Here is a 17,761-nt window from a genome sequence, read left to right as displayed (position 1 = left end):
CTCCTCACCGGTCGCCGGCACCCTCACTATCTCTGGGCGCCGCCATGTTGCGCACGACACTTGTAGCGCGCCGTCGCCGCGCGCCTCAGCGCACGCCGCAGCCAATCAGCATCACAAACGCCCCGGCCCAGCCCCCGCGCCGCTCCTCGGGAAAAAGACTACAAGTCCCAGAGGGCCTCGGCGCCGCCACGTGCTGTCCCCGCCCGCCAATGGGCGGAAGCGCCGAGCCAGCCTGTTCCCGCCCCCCAGCGCGCCCGAGCCAATCGGAAGGGGCGTGTGTGCGAGGGCAGGCGGGGAGGGGGTTCGCTCAGAACCCGGAGGCCCTGCTCGCAGGTCCCGGGGTCCCGGTGGTGGCCGGAGCGCTCGGTCCGCTTGCGGCCGGCGGGTGGACCCCTCCCGCCCTGCGCGCGCGCCGGCCTCCCCTCCGTCTGCCCTCCTCGGCTTCCGCGCGGCGGCGGCGGTTCCTCCCCTTCCCCCAGCCCTGGCTCCGGGGGACCCCGCGATGCCGGTCCGCACCGAGTGTCCCCCGCCGGCCGGTGCCTCGGCCGCCTCCGCCGCCTCGCTCATCCCGCCACCGCCTATCAACACGCAGCAGCCCGGCGTGGCCACCAGCCTGCTCTACAGCGGCTCCAAGTTCCGCGGCCACCAGAAGAGCAAGGGGAACTCGTACGACGTGGAGGTAGTGCTGCAGGTGAGCCAGCGGCCCGGCCTCTCGAGACGTCCACGGACCGGGCCGCGCCGCCGCCCCCTCGGGCCCTCGGCCACGGACGGGCCTGCTACCTGGGCCTGCCGGGGGCCCTCCGGCGCGCCCCAACCCTGCGGGCCCCAGCCGGGGACCGGCCGCCTCAGATCCGGCCCTGCTTCCCCGTGGCCTGTCGCCCCAGCAACAGTCCTTCTTCCAGTCCCTCTCGGACCCCGTCCGGGAAACTCTCCAGGGATTCCCTCTGACTCTGGACTCTTCCAGGCCCGAGACGTGCCTGGTGCCTCCCACGTTTTCCTCGGTCCCATGAAGCCCAGGCCCTGGGGCCCGCCTCCTCCTCCGGGGGTTTCCTCCTCGGCAGAGCTTCATCCGTCTCTTCCCTCCATCAGCCCCGGAACCTGAGGGCCCCCATCCTACCCCGATTCCTGCCCCATTAGCCTGGGCACTCACATCCTAAGTGGGCTCCTCACAGTCTGTTAGAAGCTGATCTCCTAGCCCCCCAACCCGTGGTCTCTTCCTGGCTCAGACTCCTGACACTCCCTACTCCCCACCCTCTAGCCACTTCCAGTCCACTCCTTTTCTCTCCATCTGTCTTCCCAGACCTTCCCATCTCCCTGTTCTCCTTCCTGGCTCTAGGGGACCCTCTTACTGTATTTTTAACTTTGATCCACATGTCAGGGCTTCCTCCTTAGTCTCTCATACTCATGCTAGGAAATGTAACTCACCCACTTTTATTTCTCATATGGTATTTCCTCCTCCCATCTGACCTGGATTTCTGAGAACCTGCTGCCAGCTCCTAATGGCTTTGGAACTTTAGCTTTACCTGTCCCAGCTCCTTCCTGCACTTCACTCCTCTCACGCAGATGGGAGCACACTTGACATTTCCTCCTGGCCCATGGAGATCGGCTGTGGTTAATCCTCTTTCTGCTCTGCCTTCCTGGAAAACTGTTCCTCCTGTCTATCTGCCCAGGCCTGCATCAGGACCCACTTCCTCCTCCCTTCGCCCCTTTGTCTTCAGTCTGATACCTCATCTCCTAAGCTGTGCCTAAAAGCCCCTCCAAGCACTGTCCCCTCAAAGGTCTTGCAGAAGCTTTGATGTTCTGTGTGAGGACAGAATGTAGGATGTAGATGTAGAATGTAGGTCCTGTGTGAGGACAGAATTTTTCTCCTGCCCTTTGCTCTTTACTGATTTTAAATCTCAAACAGCCTCTCTTCTCAGCCTCTCTTCTCCCACCTTTTGTCTCCACCAACTGCCGATCATTCACCTGCCTCTTTTTATCTTACTGCTTTGTTGGAGCAAATTGTTTACTTTAGATCAAGAGAACTCCATCTCTGTTAATTGTGTCTCTGGTCTACAAACTGAAATTTCTAATATAAGCTATGATATTTATTGTAATTGAAAAGATGGGCATTACCTGGTGGTCTCATGGTTAGGATTTGGCGCTTTCACTACTGTGGCCCAGGTCCAGTCCTTACTCGGGGAACTGAGATCCTGCGAGCTGTGAGACAAGGCCAGGAAAAGAAAAGGGTCGTGGCTGAGTTATTTCAGCTCTCACCATTAGATGACCACTGTGGCAATCTCCCTTCTCTTCTGCTCCAAATGTGAGAATTGAGTAGGAAGATTTGCAGCTCATCATAAAATTCTAGAAGTGAGATGCCTGGTGTGGGTCATGTTTGGGATGATCTTGAGTTGGGCCCCTTGTTGAGTTTGATGGTGTCTAATGGGGTTGGGGACCAGTGGCGGGGCAGCCTGGTATCACAGACAAGTCTTGGTTCCTGCGGCAGCTCCCCTCCCTGTCCTCAGCATGTTGTTTCTGAATTCCTGCTGGTGCCAATTCCCTTGTGAACCGGTGGGAGTAGGGGTTGGGTTGGTGCATGACTAGCAGGTCCCAGGGTGGCCAGAGCAACCTGGGCAGTGGCTGGAGGCCACTTGGAGTTGGCCATCTCCTGGTGGGGCGGTGGTCACACCCAGGAATGCCACCCTGCACCTGGATGGGTGAGTGTCTTACTGTCACAGAGACAGTCTGGCCTGTGAGTTGCCCAATCAGCTGGTTTTTCAGCCACAACTGGGTTCTTGGGCTCTGTTGTCTTAGAAACTTCTGACTTCTGTAACTCCACCTCTTTCCTGCTTTCTTTCTGTTTTTCATAGGCGCTTTATTGAGGTATGATTCACCTGTCACACAAGTCACACATGTAAGGTATACAATTCAGTAGTTTTTAGTGTGGTCCCAAAGCTGTGTAACTGCCATTGCAGTCTAATTTTAGAACATCTTCATTATCCCCAGAAAGAGTCCTTAGCTGCCACACCCCTGCAACACTATTCAGTTGCTAAGTCATATTCGACTCTCTGTGAGCTCATGGACTGCAGCACGCCAGGCTCCTCTGTCTTTCACTAACTTCCGGAGGTTGCTCAAACTCATGTCCATTGAGTCAGTGATGTTATCTAACCATCTCATCCTCTGCCGCCCCTTTCTTCTCCTGCCCTCAATCTTTCGCAGCATCAGGGTCTTTTCCAGTGAGTCGGCTCTTCGCATCAGGTGGCCAAAGTACTGGAGCTTCAGCTTTAGCATCTGTCCTTCCAATGAAGAGTCAGGGTTGATTTCCTTTAGGATTGACTGATTTGATCTCCATGCAGTCCAAGGACTCCACCCCTAGGCAACCCCTAATTTTTCTTCCCCTAAGATTTGCTTATTGTGGGCTTTTCACACAAAGAGAATCATACAGTAACTTTCTGTGTCCAGCTTGTCGCACGGAGCACCGTATATTGAGGTTCGTCTACATCACAGCAGGAGCCAGTGCTCCCTCCCTCTGTGCTGTTGTGTCATCGTCCCCTAGTGGCTCTGCAGCATTCTGTTCCTTTGTTGATGCATAGATGGCTGTTTGTGGGTGTTTGCACTCTGGGGCTGTCATGAACACACCACTGTGCATATACACGCGCGAGTTGTTATGTGTACATTGTCCGCGTTTCTCCTGGGTGTCTCCCTACCAGTGGAATACTGGGTTGTGTGGTGACTGTTTGTTTAACATTTGGGGAGCTGCCAGGCTGATTTCCAAAGTGGCTGCACCATTTTCCATCTCCACCAGCAGTGTCAGAGGCTCCAGTTTCTCCACGTCCCTGTCACACTTGTCACGGCCCCTCTTTGATTATAGCCATCCCAGTGGGGGTGAGGTGGCATCTCTTGTGGTTCTGATTGAATTTCTCTGATGACTAATGATGGGCCTCTCTTCATGTGCTTCTGGAGTGGTTTCTTTTCCCCTAAAATTGCAATTTCAAGAGTTCCTCAAATCTTTGTAAGGTTCTGACCTGGTGGTGGTGTTTTTTTTTTAAATGTTACTCTGACTACTCTCTTTCTCTTCTGCCATCCAGGAAGCCAAGAGTGAAGTGAGGGCCAGGTCACTGTAGGAGGAATATTAGGGAGAGCAGCGGTTAGACACAGCTGTGCTTCGAGCACCTTCTTGCTGAGCCTTCGCCTTGTTCTCTCTCACTGAGATGCTGGCTGGTTGCTGGGTCGACACTCCCTTGGTTCAAAAAGATCAATTTGAGCAGAGAGGGAGAGACACATGGTTGGATGGAGGCCAAACTGAAATTCTGATTCTCAAGCATGTGATAATCCATCCAAAATGTTAGCCAATTTAGTTGAGTTTTTAATCTTATTAGCGAGTATCCTTGCCACCTGATACCCTTTCTGGCAGCTGTGAAACCCAAATTGTATTGAATTTGGTGAGAATCACACCCTTGAAACAAGGCTTCAGGTTCAAGCCGTGGGTCCTTGAACACAGCTCCCTTGCTGACCCCTGTAAGTTCAGGTTGGCTGCTCCATTTTGTCAGATGCCCACGTCAGCAGGTGAGGATGTTTGCAGAGCTGCGGTGGTTTTCAGGTGCGGACCTTTATCCACTGCAGCAGACGATGGGACCGCTCCAGCTTTGTGAAGCCGCGTGCTTCATGCTGGCCAAGCTCACTGCAGCTTTGAAGCACCACTTTGGTGTTTGACTCAAGGTGCATTGGAAGGTATAGGGTCCTCAGATCTGAGAATTGCAACAAACGTTTCTAGTGTTTTTTCTTTTTTTAATATGTATCTATTTATGTGGCTACACCTGGTCTTCCTTGCTGGCATGCAGATATTTAGTTGCAGCATGTGGGATCTAGTTCCCTGATCAGGGATTGAACCTGGGCTCCCTGCATATGGAGCGTGGAGCCTTGGTTGCTGGACCACCAGGGGAGTCTCCCCCTAGTTTCTTAACACGAGGCCTCACTCAGCATTAAACACTCAGCTTGCTGCTGGACCGGGGAGACCCAGCTGTACCAGCTTCCAGGCTCCCTTCTCCCCGGCCTCCAAGGGGCCTCTGCATGCTGGACATGCTTCCGCTGTCCCCGGTGGACCCTGTGTTTATGACACGGCTGTGTTGTCCTGTCTTTTCAGCACGTGGACACGGGGAACTCCTACCTTTGCGGGTATCTGAAGATCAAAGGCCTTACTGAGGTAAGTGCTCTTCCCGCAGGCGGGGGCCTGGTGGGGACAGCACGTTGGGACCCCAGGTGTGAAGGGCCAGCGAGCTCGACTCTGCAAGCCTGACTCAGGAGCCCCATACCTTGAGTTCAGTTATTGTCAGGGAGCGGGAGCAGGCAGTGTGGACGTGTGCATTCACAGGCGTTAAAGTTTATCAGCAGATCACCATGTGACCAACACTACTGATTTTACTTTGATCCTTTTTGAGGAAAACAAAAATATAATCAGAGCATCGCTGCCGCCATCATGGTCAGTTTCACTTTCTGGAATGAGCAGCACCCCTCCAAGACCGTGGCCCTGGAGGTTCCTCCTGCAGAAGGAGCTGTTCCCTCCCTCAAGGCCAGCTTTTCAACCTTCAGAACTCAGGAATGTCACAGGCGAGAGAGAGCACCCTCTGTGTTCCCACTGGCGAGCAGGAGGGGGGCCTGGCCACGCTGCTCAGAGTAGTGAGGGTCTGGCAGACACCCTCGCCTCCTCCTGCCCACAGCCTTCACCTGCTTGTGTCAGCTGGCTTACCTGTGAGGAGGTGAGGGCTCCAGGTGCCCGCTTCAGGTCCCAAGGGGACGCGGCGTCAGTGAGCGGGCAGCTCGGAACTGCTGAGCCCCAGGCTGGGCCCCCACAGTCGGGAAGCACTGCTTTTCGTCTCCCTGTCCCCCTGGTTCTCCCGCTTTTCTATCAGATGGCTGAGAGACTCCTGAGAATTCGATTGTTGAGACAGATCTCTGGAAACATATCAGGTCAAGTCGGGGCAGCAAGTGACAGCATGAGGAAGGATTCTCACCTGGGTCTGTGCTGGAGAAGACCCAGCAACAGAACAGTCTCAACTCGGAGGCGGCCACACGTGTGTGTTGAGTGCAGAGCAAAAATGTTGAACTTCGTTAGGAAACCAGCAGAGTCTGTAGTGTGGAATGGGGACCTGATTCCAAATGGTCACAGCGAGCTGCACACAGATGGTGGGCAGGACTAAAAACCCACAGACGGAAAGGCTGCGGATGGCCCTGTGGGGGCAGGTGGCCCGAATGCAGGGTAGCGCCCCAGGCCACCCAACAGCCGCGTTCCCAAGGTGGGGGGGTGTCGCTGCCAGCTCTTCCCACTCGGAGCCACCTTCATCAGAGGGGGCTGTGCTTCCTGAGGGTCTGTCATCCTGCCCGAGTCTTCCAAGTCTTTGAATTCACCTTGTTTTAAACTCTTTTTAACTGAAATATAGTTCCCATAGCACAGAGTTCACCCATTTAAGATGTACAACCTGAGACTTCCCTAGGAGTCCAGTGGTTAGGACACCATGCTTCCACTGCTGGGGCTTGGATTCCGTCCCTGATCAGGGAACTGAGATCCCACGTGCCACACGGTGTGGCAAAATTTTTGTTTGCTTTTCCATTTATAGTTCTGGAAATAGCAGATATCTGACTTATTTTAACATGACTAATCAGCCATGGTCTTTCTCATGTGTATGGAAATAGGAAAACTAACTATATGATTGGAGATGACTGGCCTCCTACCTGCCTTGAGTCACAAACACACAGTTTGGGAAGTTTGGTTTGCCTTGTGGAAACTGAATCCCAGAATTGTGAAGAATGGGTGTCAAGTGATACTCTTTGCAGTCCCAGCCAGCCACCCGTAGGGAGAGGGGCATCTTTGGGGAGCCCAACATAGGTGGCTGGGAGCCCAGCGGGAGGGTGTCAGCCCCACCACACACTCCCCGGACAATGCTGGGCACTCTGAGGCTGTGCTGGGTTTACTTGGAACACAGGTGGTCATGCCACCAGACCCAGAGACTGCCTTACTGGTCAATCAGACATTGATCTTCCAGAAGGTGGGTCTTCACGGAAAGCTGGACTCACCTCCAGGCAGGTGGGCCTGGAGCCAGCGAGGGGAGGACGGCCCAGCGCAGTGGGCCCGCACCTGGGGATGCTAGCCATTCCCGCCCTCCCTTTGTGACCCCCTCCCCCTGGCTGTAGTCAGAGCTTGAATGTCCTTGCTTGCCCTGTGAGGGGTTTTATCTTTGGGATTCCTTCTGTTCCTTCATTCATTCATTAGATATTTATTTTATTTAATTCTCAGAGTTTGTGGGTACCTAGTGGTCACCCTGATAGACTGCCTGGAACATTTTAGAGAGAGGTCGGTGTAGAATCACCTGTTAGGAAAACTCGTGACTTGAACATAAGCTTGTTCTTTGTTATTATACTTGATCATTCATCCTTCTCTCTCTTTATGGACATCTTGATAAAATACGAAGATTCAAAACTCAGGAAGTCAGTATACTGTATAGCCGTTAATTTAACGTCTCAAGTCAGCTGCCAGCTTACAAAGCATTTTTTCCCTTAGCAGGTCTTTCTCAAATGGATTGCTATAATTTGGTTTATACCTTTAAAAATCAGGTTTCCGCTTAGGCAGTTTTGGTCTCTGTAATTTTTCTGCTCTGTCTGTGTCAGTATGTGTTTGAGGAACGCGGCGCCACCGTTGGGGCGAAGGTTTCAGTTTTAGGGGGATGGCAGATCTGCAGTGTTTCAAGTTCACTGCTACAAGAGCAGGCTGCCTTGGCATGTGCAGAAAAGTGGTCATGGCCTTCCTGGAAGCCCCAGGCCAGCGAGGCCGCAGTACCCTGTGGGGGCGCCAAGCCACCTGGGAGGCAAGCCGGGAGAAGTGGCATTTAAACCGGTAGAAATGTTTAATGCTGAGCGAGAGGGGCTGACGTGGGGTTTGAGGAAGAGAGCAGGTCCTCCATGGTCTCAGGACCTCAGGATGGTGATCTGTGCTCTGCTGGGTGGGGGTCATCACAGCACCCCCAGGAATGACCCGGGCTGGCAGGCAGCACTGAGGGGCTGCCTGGTGACACTGAGGGGTTGCCTGGTGGGTAGGTTTTTACAAATGCAGAGAAATGGTAAACTTTTTACAGTGGTTACTTGTTCTTCAATTAACTTTTCCCAAATCTTTTGTGCCTTTGTATGAGCAGAGGGACAAACAGCAGGGTTGTTGGGAGTATTAACATTTCAGGCACCCAGTCAGGATGACCACTCGTTTGCTTTTCTGGTGGTTATGGTTTCCCGGGGCAGACGTGGTCATCAGTGTTTCCCGTCATGTAAGTTGTCTTAGCTCACATGATAGAATTAATTACACGAGTGCCTCTCACATCGGGGTTATTCTACAGCCCCTTCCCTGCCCCTCGAACCTAAAGAGCTGGCACACCAGGGATAGACTGAGCCAGTCTAAGAAGCGATGACCAGGCTGAGGCATGAAGACGGGGCTGTGATTTCGTAGTCTCTCTGGGTGTTTTCCTTAGAAAGTAAAACCTATCAAGTTACCATCTGCTCTGTATGCTAGAATATTCAGAAGTAACTTGTCCAAGTTCTTTTCTGAGCCATCAACACATCACAAGCGCGCCAAAGAAGGGTCCTCTGCTTCTGGCAGAGTCCCCAGAATCCAGGAGACATCCCACCCCCACCCTGGGCCCCTCAAGTCAGGCTCCCTCCTCGGCCGTGGGTGTTGCTGCACCTGCCTCTGGTCTGGGTGGTTGCCCAGCAGTGTGGTCCTCTTTTCAAAGTTCTGGGGAGAAATTAAAGTGAACTTGGTTTGTTGTTTTGTGTAAAGTTAGAACTCCTGTTGGACATCTTGTTTGATATTTGTGTTTTTGCCACAGGAGTACCCGACCCTCACGACCTTCTTTGAAGGAGAGATAATCAGCAGGAAGCACCCTTTCTTAACCCGCAAGTGGGACGCTGACGAGGACGTGGACCGGAAGCACTGGGTGAGTGCCTCGGCCCCGCCCCCAGGCCTGCGTTCCCACCCAGCCCTCATCCTTTGCTCTGCTTTTGGCTTTCAGGGCAAGTTTCTGGCTTTTTATCAGTATGCAAAATCATTTAACTCAGACGACTTTGATTACGAAGAGCTGAAGAGTGGGGACTATGTCTTCATGAGGTGGAAGGTAAGGGGGCCCGGCCTCACCCTCTCTGCTCTGTGACCCCTCCCCCTGCTCTGTGACCCTTCTCCCTCTGGCTTCATCTTCCACCCTGCAGGCTGGGTCATCCTGAGGGTCCCATGGACTTGGGAGACTCCTCTTCTTAGCCCCTAAGTGAAGTGACCTCCCCGGCCACCCTCTCGCCCAGGCTGTGGGCCATCACAGCGCCCCTGGTCCCTCCAGCTCAGGGAATGGGGGTGGGTTTCCCTTCTAGCTCCTGAAGAGTCTGTCGGGTGGGCTCCCTCTGGTACTTCCTGAGCTAGAGCCACGGGTACCAAGCTTAGGAGGTGAGTTGGTGCCAACCCCAGGCCCCCAGCCTGTGGGAAAAAGCTGTTTTATTTTGAAATCTCGCCAGTGTTTCTACAGACCAAAGCCTGGAGCATCCTCCTTCCCAGGCTCTGTGCTGAGAACCGGGGCCGGGGCTCGGCCCAGACCTGAGTCCCAACCCACAGCCTCCTCCCAGCTCTGACCCTAGCAACCTTGAGATGTGGGGCCGTGCTTGGTCTAGAACACACAGGTGGCACATGGTTCATGGTCACGCAGTGAGGCTGAGAGCCAGCTGCAAGGGGCAGGGAGGCCTGGGGGCCGGAGCCGTGACACTGACCCTCTGTGCGCATGCAGGAGCAGTTCCTAGTCCCGGACCACACGATCAAGGACATCAGTGGTGCTTCCTTTGCCGGCTTCTACTACATCTGCTTCCAGAAGTCAGCGGCCTCCATAGAGGGCTACTACTACCACAGGAGCTCAGAGTGGTAAGGACTGAGAGCTTGGCCACAGTTCCCAAAGTGCTCACACGGGGGCTTGTTTGCCTCCCCAGAGTGGTGTAAATGGGTGCAAAGGTGAAGTTCTGGGTACAGGGATTCACTGCTGAATGCTTTCAAGCAGCCCTATTTTCAGCTACGTTTATCTCAGGCTTGTGGGTCCTGTCTTCATTCCTCCCAGACTCGGTAGTTAGAGTGTGAGATCCCATGTGAACTCTGCTGTCAGTAGCCTTTCTGATTTTGTGCTCACCTTCCTGCTAGAAGTCTGTTGGTAGCCAGGGCCCGTGGGCCTTATGGGCCTGCCTTCTGCCAAGGTGACAGCCACGTGCTCCTGGGTGTGGCCTTTGCCGCAGTTCTGGGGCCTCTCATGACTTTTTGAGCTTCTGTAGGTGCCCTGTCCACCTGAAGGGTGGCTGTGCCCTCAAACACCTGATTTCTTCTGCATGTTGAAGCTCTTTATTTCCTGTTAAGTCTTGCATGCTTTAGAGGTTCATGAAGGACGCTGCCCAGGGCTGACCAGCAGTGGCCAAGGGTCCAGGGGTTCCGTGCTACCCTGGCTTCTCTGAGAACAGACATTGTTGGGATTTCAACACCTGTTCAGTTTTCAAATGAGTGTTTAAAACTTTTGGTCTTCTTTTAAAATCACCAGCTTTATTGAGAAGCAGCTCACGTGCCATCTGATCCCCTCATTGAAAGTGTAGAGTCCAGGGGGCCTTCGTGTCAGCACGGTTTTGTCACCCGATTTCAGAATGTTTCCACTGGCAGAGAGGAAACCCTGTCCACCTAGGAGCCGTCACCCAGCTCTCCACCCCCACCAGCTGCAGGCACCACTAATCCGCTCTGAGTATAGGTTTGCCTGTTCTGAGCACTTCACAAATGTGGGCCCGTGCACTGTTTGCCCTCTGGGTCTTGTCATTGTGTTTTGAAGACCCCATATTGCATGTTGAGTGCGTGTCAGTCCTTCGTCTTTATTGCTGAGCAATTTCCTGTCATGTGGATGGGGGCCACATTATCTTCATCTGTTCATCAGTGGATGGATGGATCTGTGGCTCATCCCCACCTTCTGGCTGCTGTGGACATGGGTGTGCCCCAGCCTGTCTGGGTCCTGCTTTCAGTTCCTCAGGGCACGCGGCTGGGGCAGGTTGCTGGGTCATGGGTGAGTCTGCGGTCACTTCTTAGGGAACCGTTTCCCATGGCCGTTGTAGCTTCCCGCTCCCGCCAGGGATGCACACAGTTCTGCTTCTCTTGCGTCTCCACATGCCCCCAACACTCAGATGTCTTCATGATGCCGGCTGGCCCACCAGGAGGGGAGGGCTCTGCTCTGACGGCTAACATGACGGCCTTCCTTGAGGTGTTTGGGGGAGAGATGAGCCACTTTTCCTGTGCTGCACCTCACTCCTCTGTGGACAAGTGAGGGAGCTGACACCCACACCATCCATGCAGGGTGTCCCCAAGTGGGAGCTGTCCCTGCCTGTTTCTCCATCCCCTGTTTGACTCCTGAGAGCATCCATCACGGGGTCATACTCCCCGCAGAGCCCCTGATGCTCTGGAGTCTCACAGCCATGTCCAGGGAGGAGGAAGATGGAGTCGCTGAGGTAGGGGGTGTGGCTGTGATGTCATCATTCCAAGCCCTCCAGATTCTGGGCAGATCAGCATGTGCCCAGGTCCCCTGGGAGCTCTGAGGGGCGCACGACTTCAGAGGGAAGCAGGGTGGTGGTGCAGGCAGAGGACCTGGTCTGCATCCTCCCCCAGAGGGCCAGCCTCTCCTTGCCTAACAGGCTGTCTCTGGTTCACTTCCCCTGAGGAAGCTGAGATAAGCTTGCATTTCATCTGGGCATGGGGTCTCCTGGCACCCGCGAAGTGGGTTCCACACCCTGTGTGGTTTTCAGGGTGTTCTAACACCTCTGCCTCTCCTCCCACAGGTATCAGTCGCTAAATCTCACTCACGTTCCAGAACACAGCGCCCCCATCTACGAATTCCGGTGACAGCGGCTCGGAACAGTAACCAAACAAACTGAACTTGGCAAAAAAGAACTTTGCCAGGAAAACCGTGTACCTGCCAGAACCGGGAGAACGTGTGTTCCTGTTTCTTCACGAGCAGACTTGCATCGAAAGCATGAATGTCAGCCCGCAGCATCCGAGGAGTGGCCAGCCCGCAGGGCAGGTGGAGGGCGACCTCGGCTCCTCCTCCCTCCCTGTGAGGTTTGGTCGTGAGCTGTTTTTAGGCTGCCGTCAATGCACTTTTCCTTCCTGCACAGCTAACTTCTGTATCCCTGAGATGCACAGCCCTTGCTCCACCCCTGCCTCCAGCTGCATAGGTCAGCCCCAGCCCCCCCTGGGCCACGGTGCTCAGTGGTCCCCATCCAGGGCCCCCGCCCCCGGCTGCTTAGTCTGGTAAGTCAAGAGAAGGCAGAGCCCAGCTCCCACGTCCCCCTGGAGTTCGTGCGGGGCGCAGGCCAAGTGCTCAGCGAGGGCGATCGAGCCAAGCTAGCCTGTGGCCAGTGGGTCCCTTGGGCCTGCCGTTGGGACCACAGGGTTTGAGGCTTCCAGGTCCCTGGCAGGAACAGACTCCAGTCCTGCCCACTCAGCACGTTTGCTCCAAACTTTTGAACTTGAGGGCAATACTAAACTTTAAAAAAAGAAAAGTTTTTTTATTACAAAATTATTTTTATGGTTCCTTTAGCAAGGACCCTATGGCAAATGCACAATTATTCAGAATTACATTTTATCGTTTTCACATTGAAAACAGCAAATGTTGACTTAGTAATTTTTATATCTATATGTAAATGTATATTTAATCAGCCAGCAGTTTGAAACTGGTCACCTGGTGAGACGTTCTGCAGCATTGCATCCATTCTAGTGCTAAACGTGAGGACCATTCTGGGGGGCCAGTTTAGCACTTGTTCCTCCTCCTTTTGCTACTCAGAACAGCAGCACTTCCCAGCGACCTCTCCCATCAGGCAGAAGGGGCCGCTGCAGCCCTCGACCCGCAGCTCAGCGGTGTGGGGGCATAGGAGGGGCTGAGCTTGAACACGCTCAAGTAACCCGAGGCTCATGTGCCAAAGTGTGTGTGTGTGTGTGTGCACACAGGCGTGCACGGCTGTTTTGTTTTGTTTAAACGTTTAGAGAGCTTCATGTGGCATCCGCTACAGCCCCTATATGCAGCAAGGCCTGGGTGGGTTTGGTGACTTCTGGTGATTTATAGACTCATTCGAAACCCGGGAGGGAAAGCTTTAACTGAGAGGTGGTGTTGCCATAACCCACAGGAGCGGAACTGGAGTGAGGGACAGGTCCAGGGCGGAGGGGGAAGACACAAAGCCCTCCGGTCTATGTGAGCGGTGAGGCGGGTCTCTTAGTCTCAGAATCCTTTATTGAAGTACGTGCTGTATGTTGCTGAGATTGCATGTCAGGAGAAGCCTTAAGGAGAAGTGCTGGGAAGGTGGCTGCAGCAGAAGGATGGCTCACGTCCGTCTCAAGAGATGAGTCAGAAACATCCTCTTGATTTTAGAGCCGGCTGGCAGCACAGGAGCCGGGTGGCACAGGCTCCCTTTCCCTGCCCTCAAGTTCTCAGTGAGTAACCAGCGCCTGCATTTTGCCGGCTCCTTGAAGGGTTCAGGTACCCCTGGGGGTGAGGCGCCCCACCCCCCGCCGCCTCCCAGAGCTGGTCGGAGCCCATGTGTGTGGCTGTGAGTGGGCAGCCAGTGGGCTGGACAGGGTGTCGGCATGTTGCTGCTTGGTGGCCCAGGTGGGCAGGGCTCTGCTGTGGGCTGACTTCCTTGCTGAGCCAGGGGTCAAATGCAGTGGTGTTTGGGGATGAAGATGTGGTACGTTTGCCAGCTCTTTGGGACACACCTGTGATGAAGGTTGGTTCTCGTAAAATCCCAACTCCCAGGGGTGCAGAAGCAGGGGTTTCCATATCCCCCGAGGAACCCCCAGACCCTCCACCCTGACTTAGGTCCTGGGGGAGCTTGGACCGTCAACCCCAGCTGTGGTCACTGCCGAACCTCCTCAGTAATCCACGCACCTCTGGTTCTACGTGCAATGCTTTTGGTGGACACTCTTGTTCATCACTGAGAAACCAGGGCAGATGCAGGCTCCCCACCACCTCCCGTCCCCACTCAGGACCCAGCTCCTGCTCCTCTGCTCCGCTCTGCACGCCCAGCCCCCCTCTGCCCGGAGCCCCCCCTCCCATCCATCGCCCTCTCCAGCTCCACATGTCTCACGTGTGGATGGACGGACTGAGTGGCGCCGCCCGTGCAGCGCTGGTTCCGTGGGTGACGTGCACAGCAGACTCCAGGGGGCAGAGGGGCTTTTCAATGTCTTTTGCTTTCAGAAACAGGGAATTTATATTCTAAGGCCTTGAAATGATATTGTTTTTCCTCATAAAATAGTCAGATAAGCTAATTTTTAAAAAAGAAATGCCATTGAGTATGTGCATTGTGGTTTAAAATTACTAACGAGTTCTGGGAAAGAAAAGTAATATTTGATTTTGGATCTTACATGTTTTTAAAAATTAGATTTGAATGGGCAGAAGGATGAGTATTTTGTTTCTTTGGGGAGGATATGTGGAAAGGGTGTGAGAGTTTGGGATGGGAGAAGTATTTTGCAGAGCTATCAATGTCCAAATAATTTTTAAAAAGTAATAAAGGTATTTAAGCTTCAAGTCTGCCCTATTTCTAAATCAAGACAGTTCTGGTGGATTTTCAACCTTCCAGTTCAGGAAAGTGCAGGTTCCATCTCTGGTCAAGAACCAAGATCCCACACGCCTCGGAACAACTAAGCCTAGGTGCCACAACTGAGCCACCACAAGGAGCCTGTGTGCTGAAGCTGACTCAACACAGCCAAAAATAAAACAAAATTTTAAAAATAAAAATGGTCCACATCAAAAAATCCTTTAAAAATTGACCATTTTAGCCAATTTGAAGTGTACAATTCAGTGATGTTAAGCACATTCATAGTGTACAAGCTTCACCACTGTCATCTCCAGAACCTTCCCTGCTTTCCATAGTAGAGCTCAGTCCCCTTTAAACACCAGCTCCTCACCCCCAGGCACTGACACCCACCACTCTACTTTCTGTCTCTGTGGATCTGACCACTCCAGGGACTTTGTGTAAGTGGAATTACCAGTATTTGTCCTTTTGTGACTGCCCTGTTTCACTTAACGTGTCTGAGAACTTCCTTTTTAAGGCTGAAGAACAGACCACTGTATAGACCACTTTCCTTTATCTGTTCATCCATCAACGAACACTTGGATTCCTCCCACTTGAAGGGCATTGCAAATAATGAACATGGGTGTACAAATTCCTCTTCAAGTCTCTGCTTTCACTTTTGGATATATACTCAGAAGTGGAATTGCTAGATCAGATGGTAGGTCTATTTTTAACTTTTGAGGAACCTCCATACTGTTTTCCATAGTTGGCTGCACCATTTTACATTCCTACATTCCAACAGTGCTGGAGAAGGAAATGGCAACCTGTTCTGGTACTCCTGCCTGGAGAATCCCATGCACAGAAGAGCCTGGTGTGCTACAATCCATGGGGTTGCAAAGAGTCGGACATGACTGAGTGACTAACACACACCAACAGTGCACAAGAGTTCCAATTTCTCCATGTTCTCACCAGCACTTGTTACATGTACATACATTACACATCCATACATGACACACATCCTAACGGATGTGCGGTGTTATCTCACTGGTTTTGACTTGCATTTCCCTAATGGCTAGTGGTGTGGAGCACCTTTTAACATGTTGTTGGCCATATTGTCTTCTTTGGAGAAATGTCTACTCAAGTCTTTTCTGCGTTTTAAAAATCAGGTTGTTGTGTTGCTGTTGGTCAGTGACTTCTTTATATATTCTGGATATTAACCCCTTATCAGGTACCCACCTGGCAGATATTTTCCCCCACTTCTTGGGTTTACCTTTCACTCTGTTGATATGGTATCCTTTGATGCACAAGTTGAATATTTTCAGAGATCCAGCAGCAGCCTGTCTAGAAGTTTGTCAACTCTCAAAGATTACTCAGGTGAGGGACTTCGCTGGTGGTTCAGTGGTTAAGAACTCACTGTAATGCAGAGGATGCAGGTTTGATCCCTGGTTGGGGAACTAAGATCCCACATGCTGCAAAGCAACTAAGTCCAAAGATTCCTTGGGTGATGCGAACATATGAGGTTCCTAGTTGGCTTCCCAGGCTTGGGTCTGGAGGACCCAGACATTCCAAACAGGAAAGGCTGGTTTGGTCTTCAGGTTATCTCTCTTGATCCTGGGAGTGGCCTGATTCCACATTATTTATGAAGAAAGAGACCCTTTGGAGATTGCGAGTGAAGCAGACACAGCAGAGGTCCAGGGTTCTTGGAAGGTGGGTCACATTTCAGGACATTTCTGTGTCCCTGAGTGTAAACCGATAGCACACCTCCGTGGGCACAAGTGTGGCAGTAGGAGCCAGGAGCTGCATGTGGGGCAGAGACCTGCTCTCCATGGGCCGGGGGCTCCACACCTGCCTGTACCTCTCAGTTCCCAAAGGCTCTCCCCTCCCATCCCCTGTGAACCTCACGGAGCCAAACATGTAGGTGTTCTCCCCGCAGTCTGCCTGTTACCCTGCAGTCACTGGGCTTCACATCTCAGCCCCACTGTTAACAGCTTGAGCTGCTGGGTCAGGCACTTTACAGGGCTCGTATCGTGGCTTTGTCAGCAGTGGAGGAGAAGAGCAAGCTGGGCTTACAACAGCCCTCTTCAGCCCAGAGCCTTGTGCATGACGGTGTTGGCAAACATGGACTGAATCTGGGGAAGATGTAACCACCGAGGAGACTCAACTGACAGTGGCTCTGGCATTCAAGGAGGACTTACGAGCAAGCAAATTATTTCACTTTTACAACAACCATGTTATCCTTGTTTTTAGAGTGTAGAAGAGGTTAAGAAATTTAACCAAGCTCACAGTTATGAACCTTGAATTTGAACACAGCATGATTTCCAATATCCTGCTCCCTACTCCCAACCTTGTATTAAAAACATACAGAAGGGAATTTCCTGGTGGTTTGGTGGTTAAGACGCTGCACTTCCACTGCATAGAGCCCAAGTTCAATCCCTGGCTGGAAAACTAGGATCCTGCATGCCTTGAGGCCTGGCAAAAAAAAGCATCCTCAGAGAGCTGTGTCTCTGTCTCCCTCCTTTGTCCCTGTGCAGACTCCCAGAAGAAAGGCCATGTAAGGACAGGGCAAGAAGGCAGTAGTCTGTAAGGCAGGAATAGGGCCCTCACTAGAACCCAGCCATGTTGGCACCCTGACCTTGGACTTCCAACCATGGGGTCACAAAGAGCCAGACACAACTGAACGACTGAACAAAAACTCTAACATTCTGTCTAAAGTCAAAATTTCCCCAATTGTCCTCAGAATGTCTTCTCATAACTCCTTTTAAAAATTTCAACCAGAATCCAGGCAAAGTTCACACGTTATACTTAACATCTTTTAATCTGGTACAATCCTTCCCCCATCCCATCCACCTATATCACTGACAATTTTGAAGACAGCCCAGTTGTCCTATAAAAAGTACCACTTTCTAGTTTGTCTGATGTTTCCTCAAGTCTAAACTCAGATACAGCAGTTTCAGGTAAGGATTGCACTTAGGAGACGCTGTCCCGACTGCATCCTATGAGGAGGCATCTGATTGGCAGGTAGGAAGGCGAAGTTGGGGACAGACGTTTAACCTCAACGCAAAAGAAGCCACGAAGCTTTCAGCTCGGCGCCTTTTCTTTACACCAGCAAAGCCGGCTGAGCTTGGGACCCGCAATGCGGAGTCCATCAACTGAGGGTCCCGCTCTACCTCCCACGCCCCATTCCTGC

The 17,761-nt window shown here is 52.6% G+C and overlaps 1 protein-coding gene across 1 annotated transcript; it reads left to right on the top strand.

Moving 5' to 3' along the window:
- The first annotated feature begins 44 nt into the window (after nt 1-44).
- On the top strand, nt 45-14,588 carry GID4 (GID complex subunit 4 homolog). Its single transcript, XM_061391254.1, is given in 8 exon segments — nt 45-301; nt 303-389; nt 391-691; nt 5,123-5,182; nt 8,847-8,954; nt 9,030-9,131; nt 9,786-9,916; nt 11,848-14,588. Coding segments are annotated over 8 exon segments (1,110 nt in total). The 3' UTR covers nt 11,912-14,588.
- The last annotated feature ends 3,173 nt before the right edge of the window (nt 14,589-17,761 follow it).

This window comes from Bos javanicus, chromosome 19 (genome assembly GCF_032452875.1).
Source record: "Bos javanicus breed banteng chromosome 19, ARS-OSU_banteng_1.0, whole genome shotgun sequence".
NCBI lineage: Eukaryota > Metazoa > Chordata > Mammalia > Artiodactyla > Bovidae > Bos > Bos javanicus.
The sequence above is the reverse complement of the archived record's forward strand: the minus strand, read 5'-3'. Positions and strand labels throughout refer to the sequence as shown.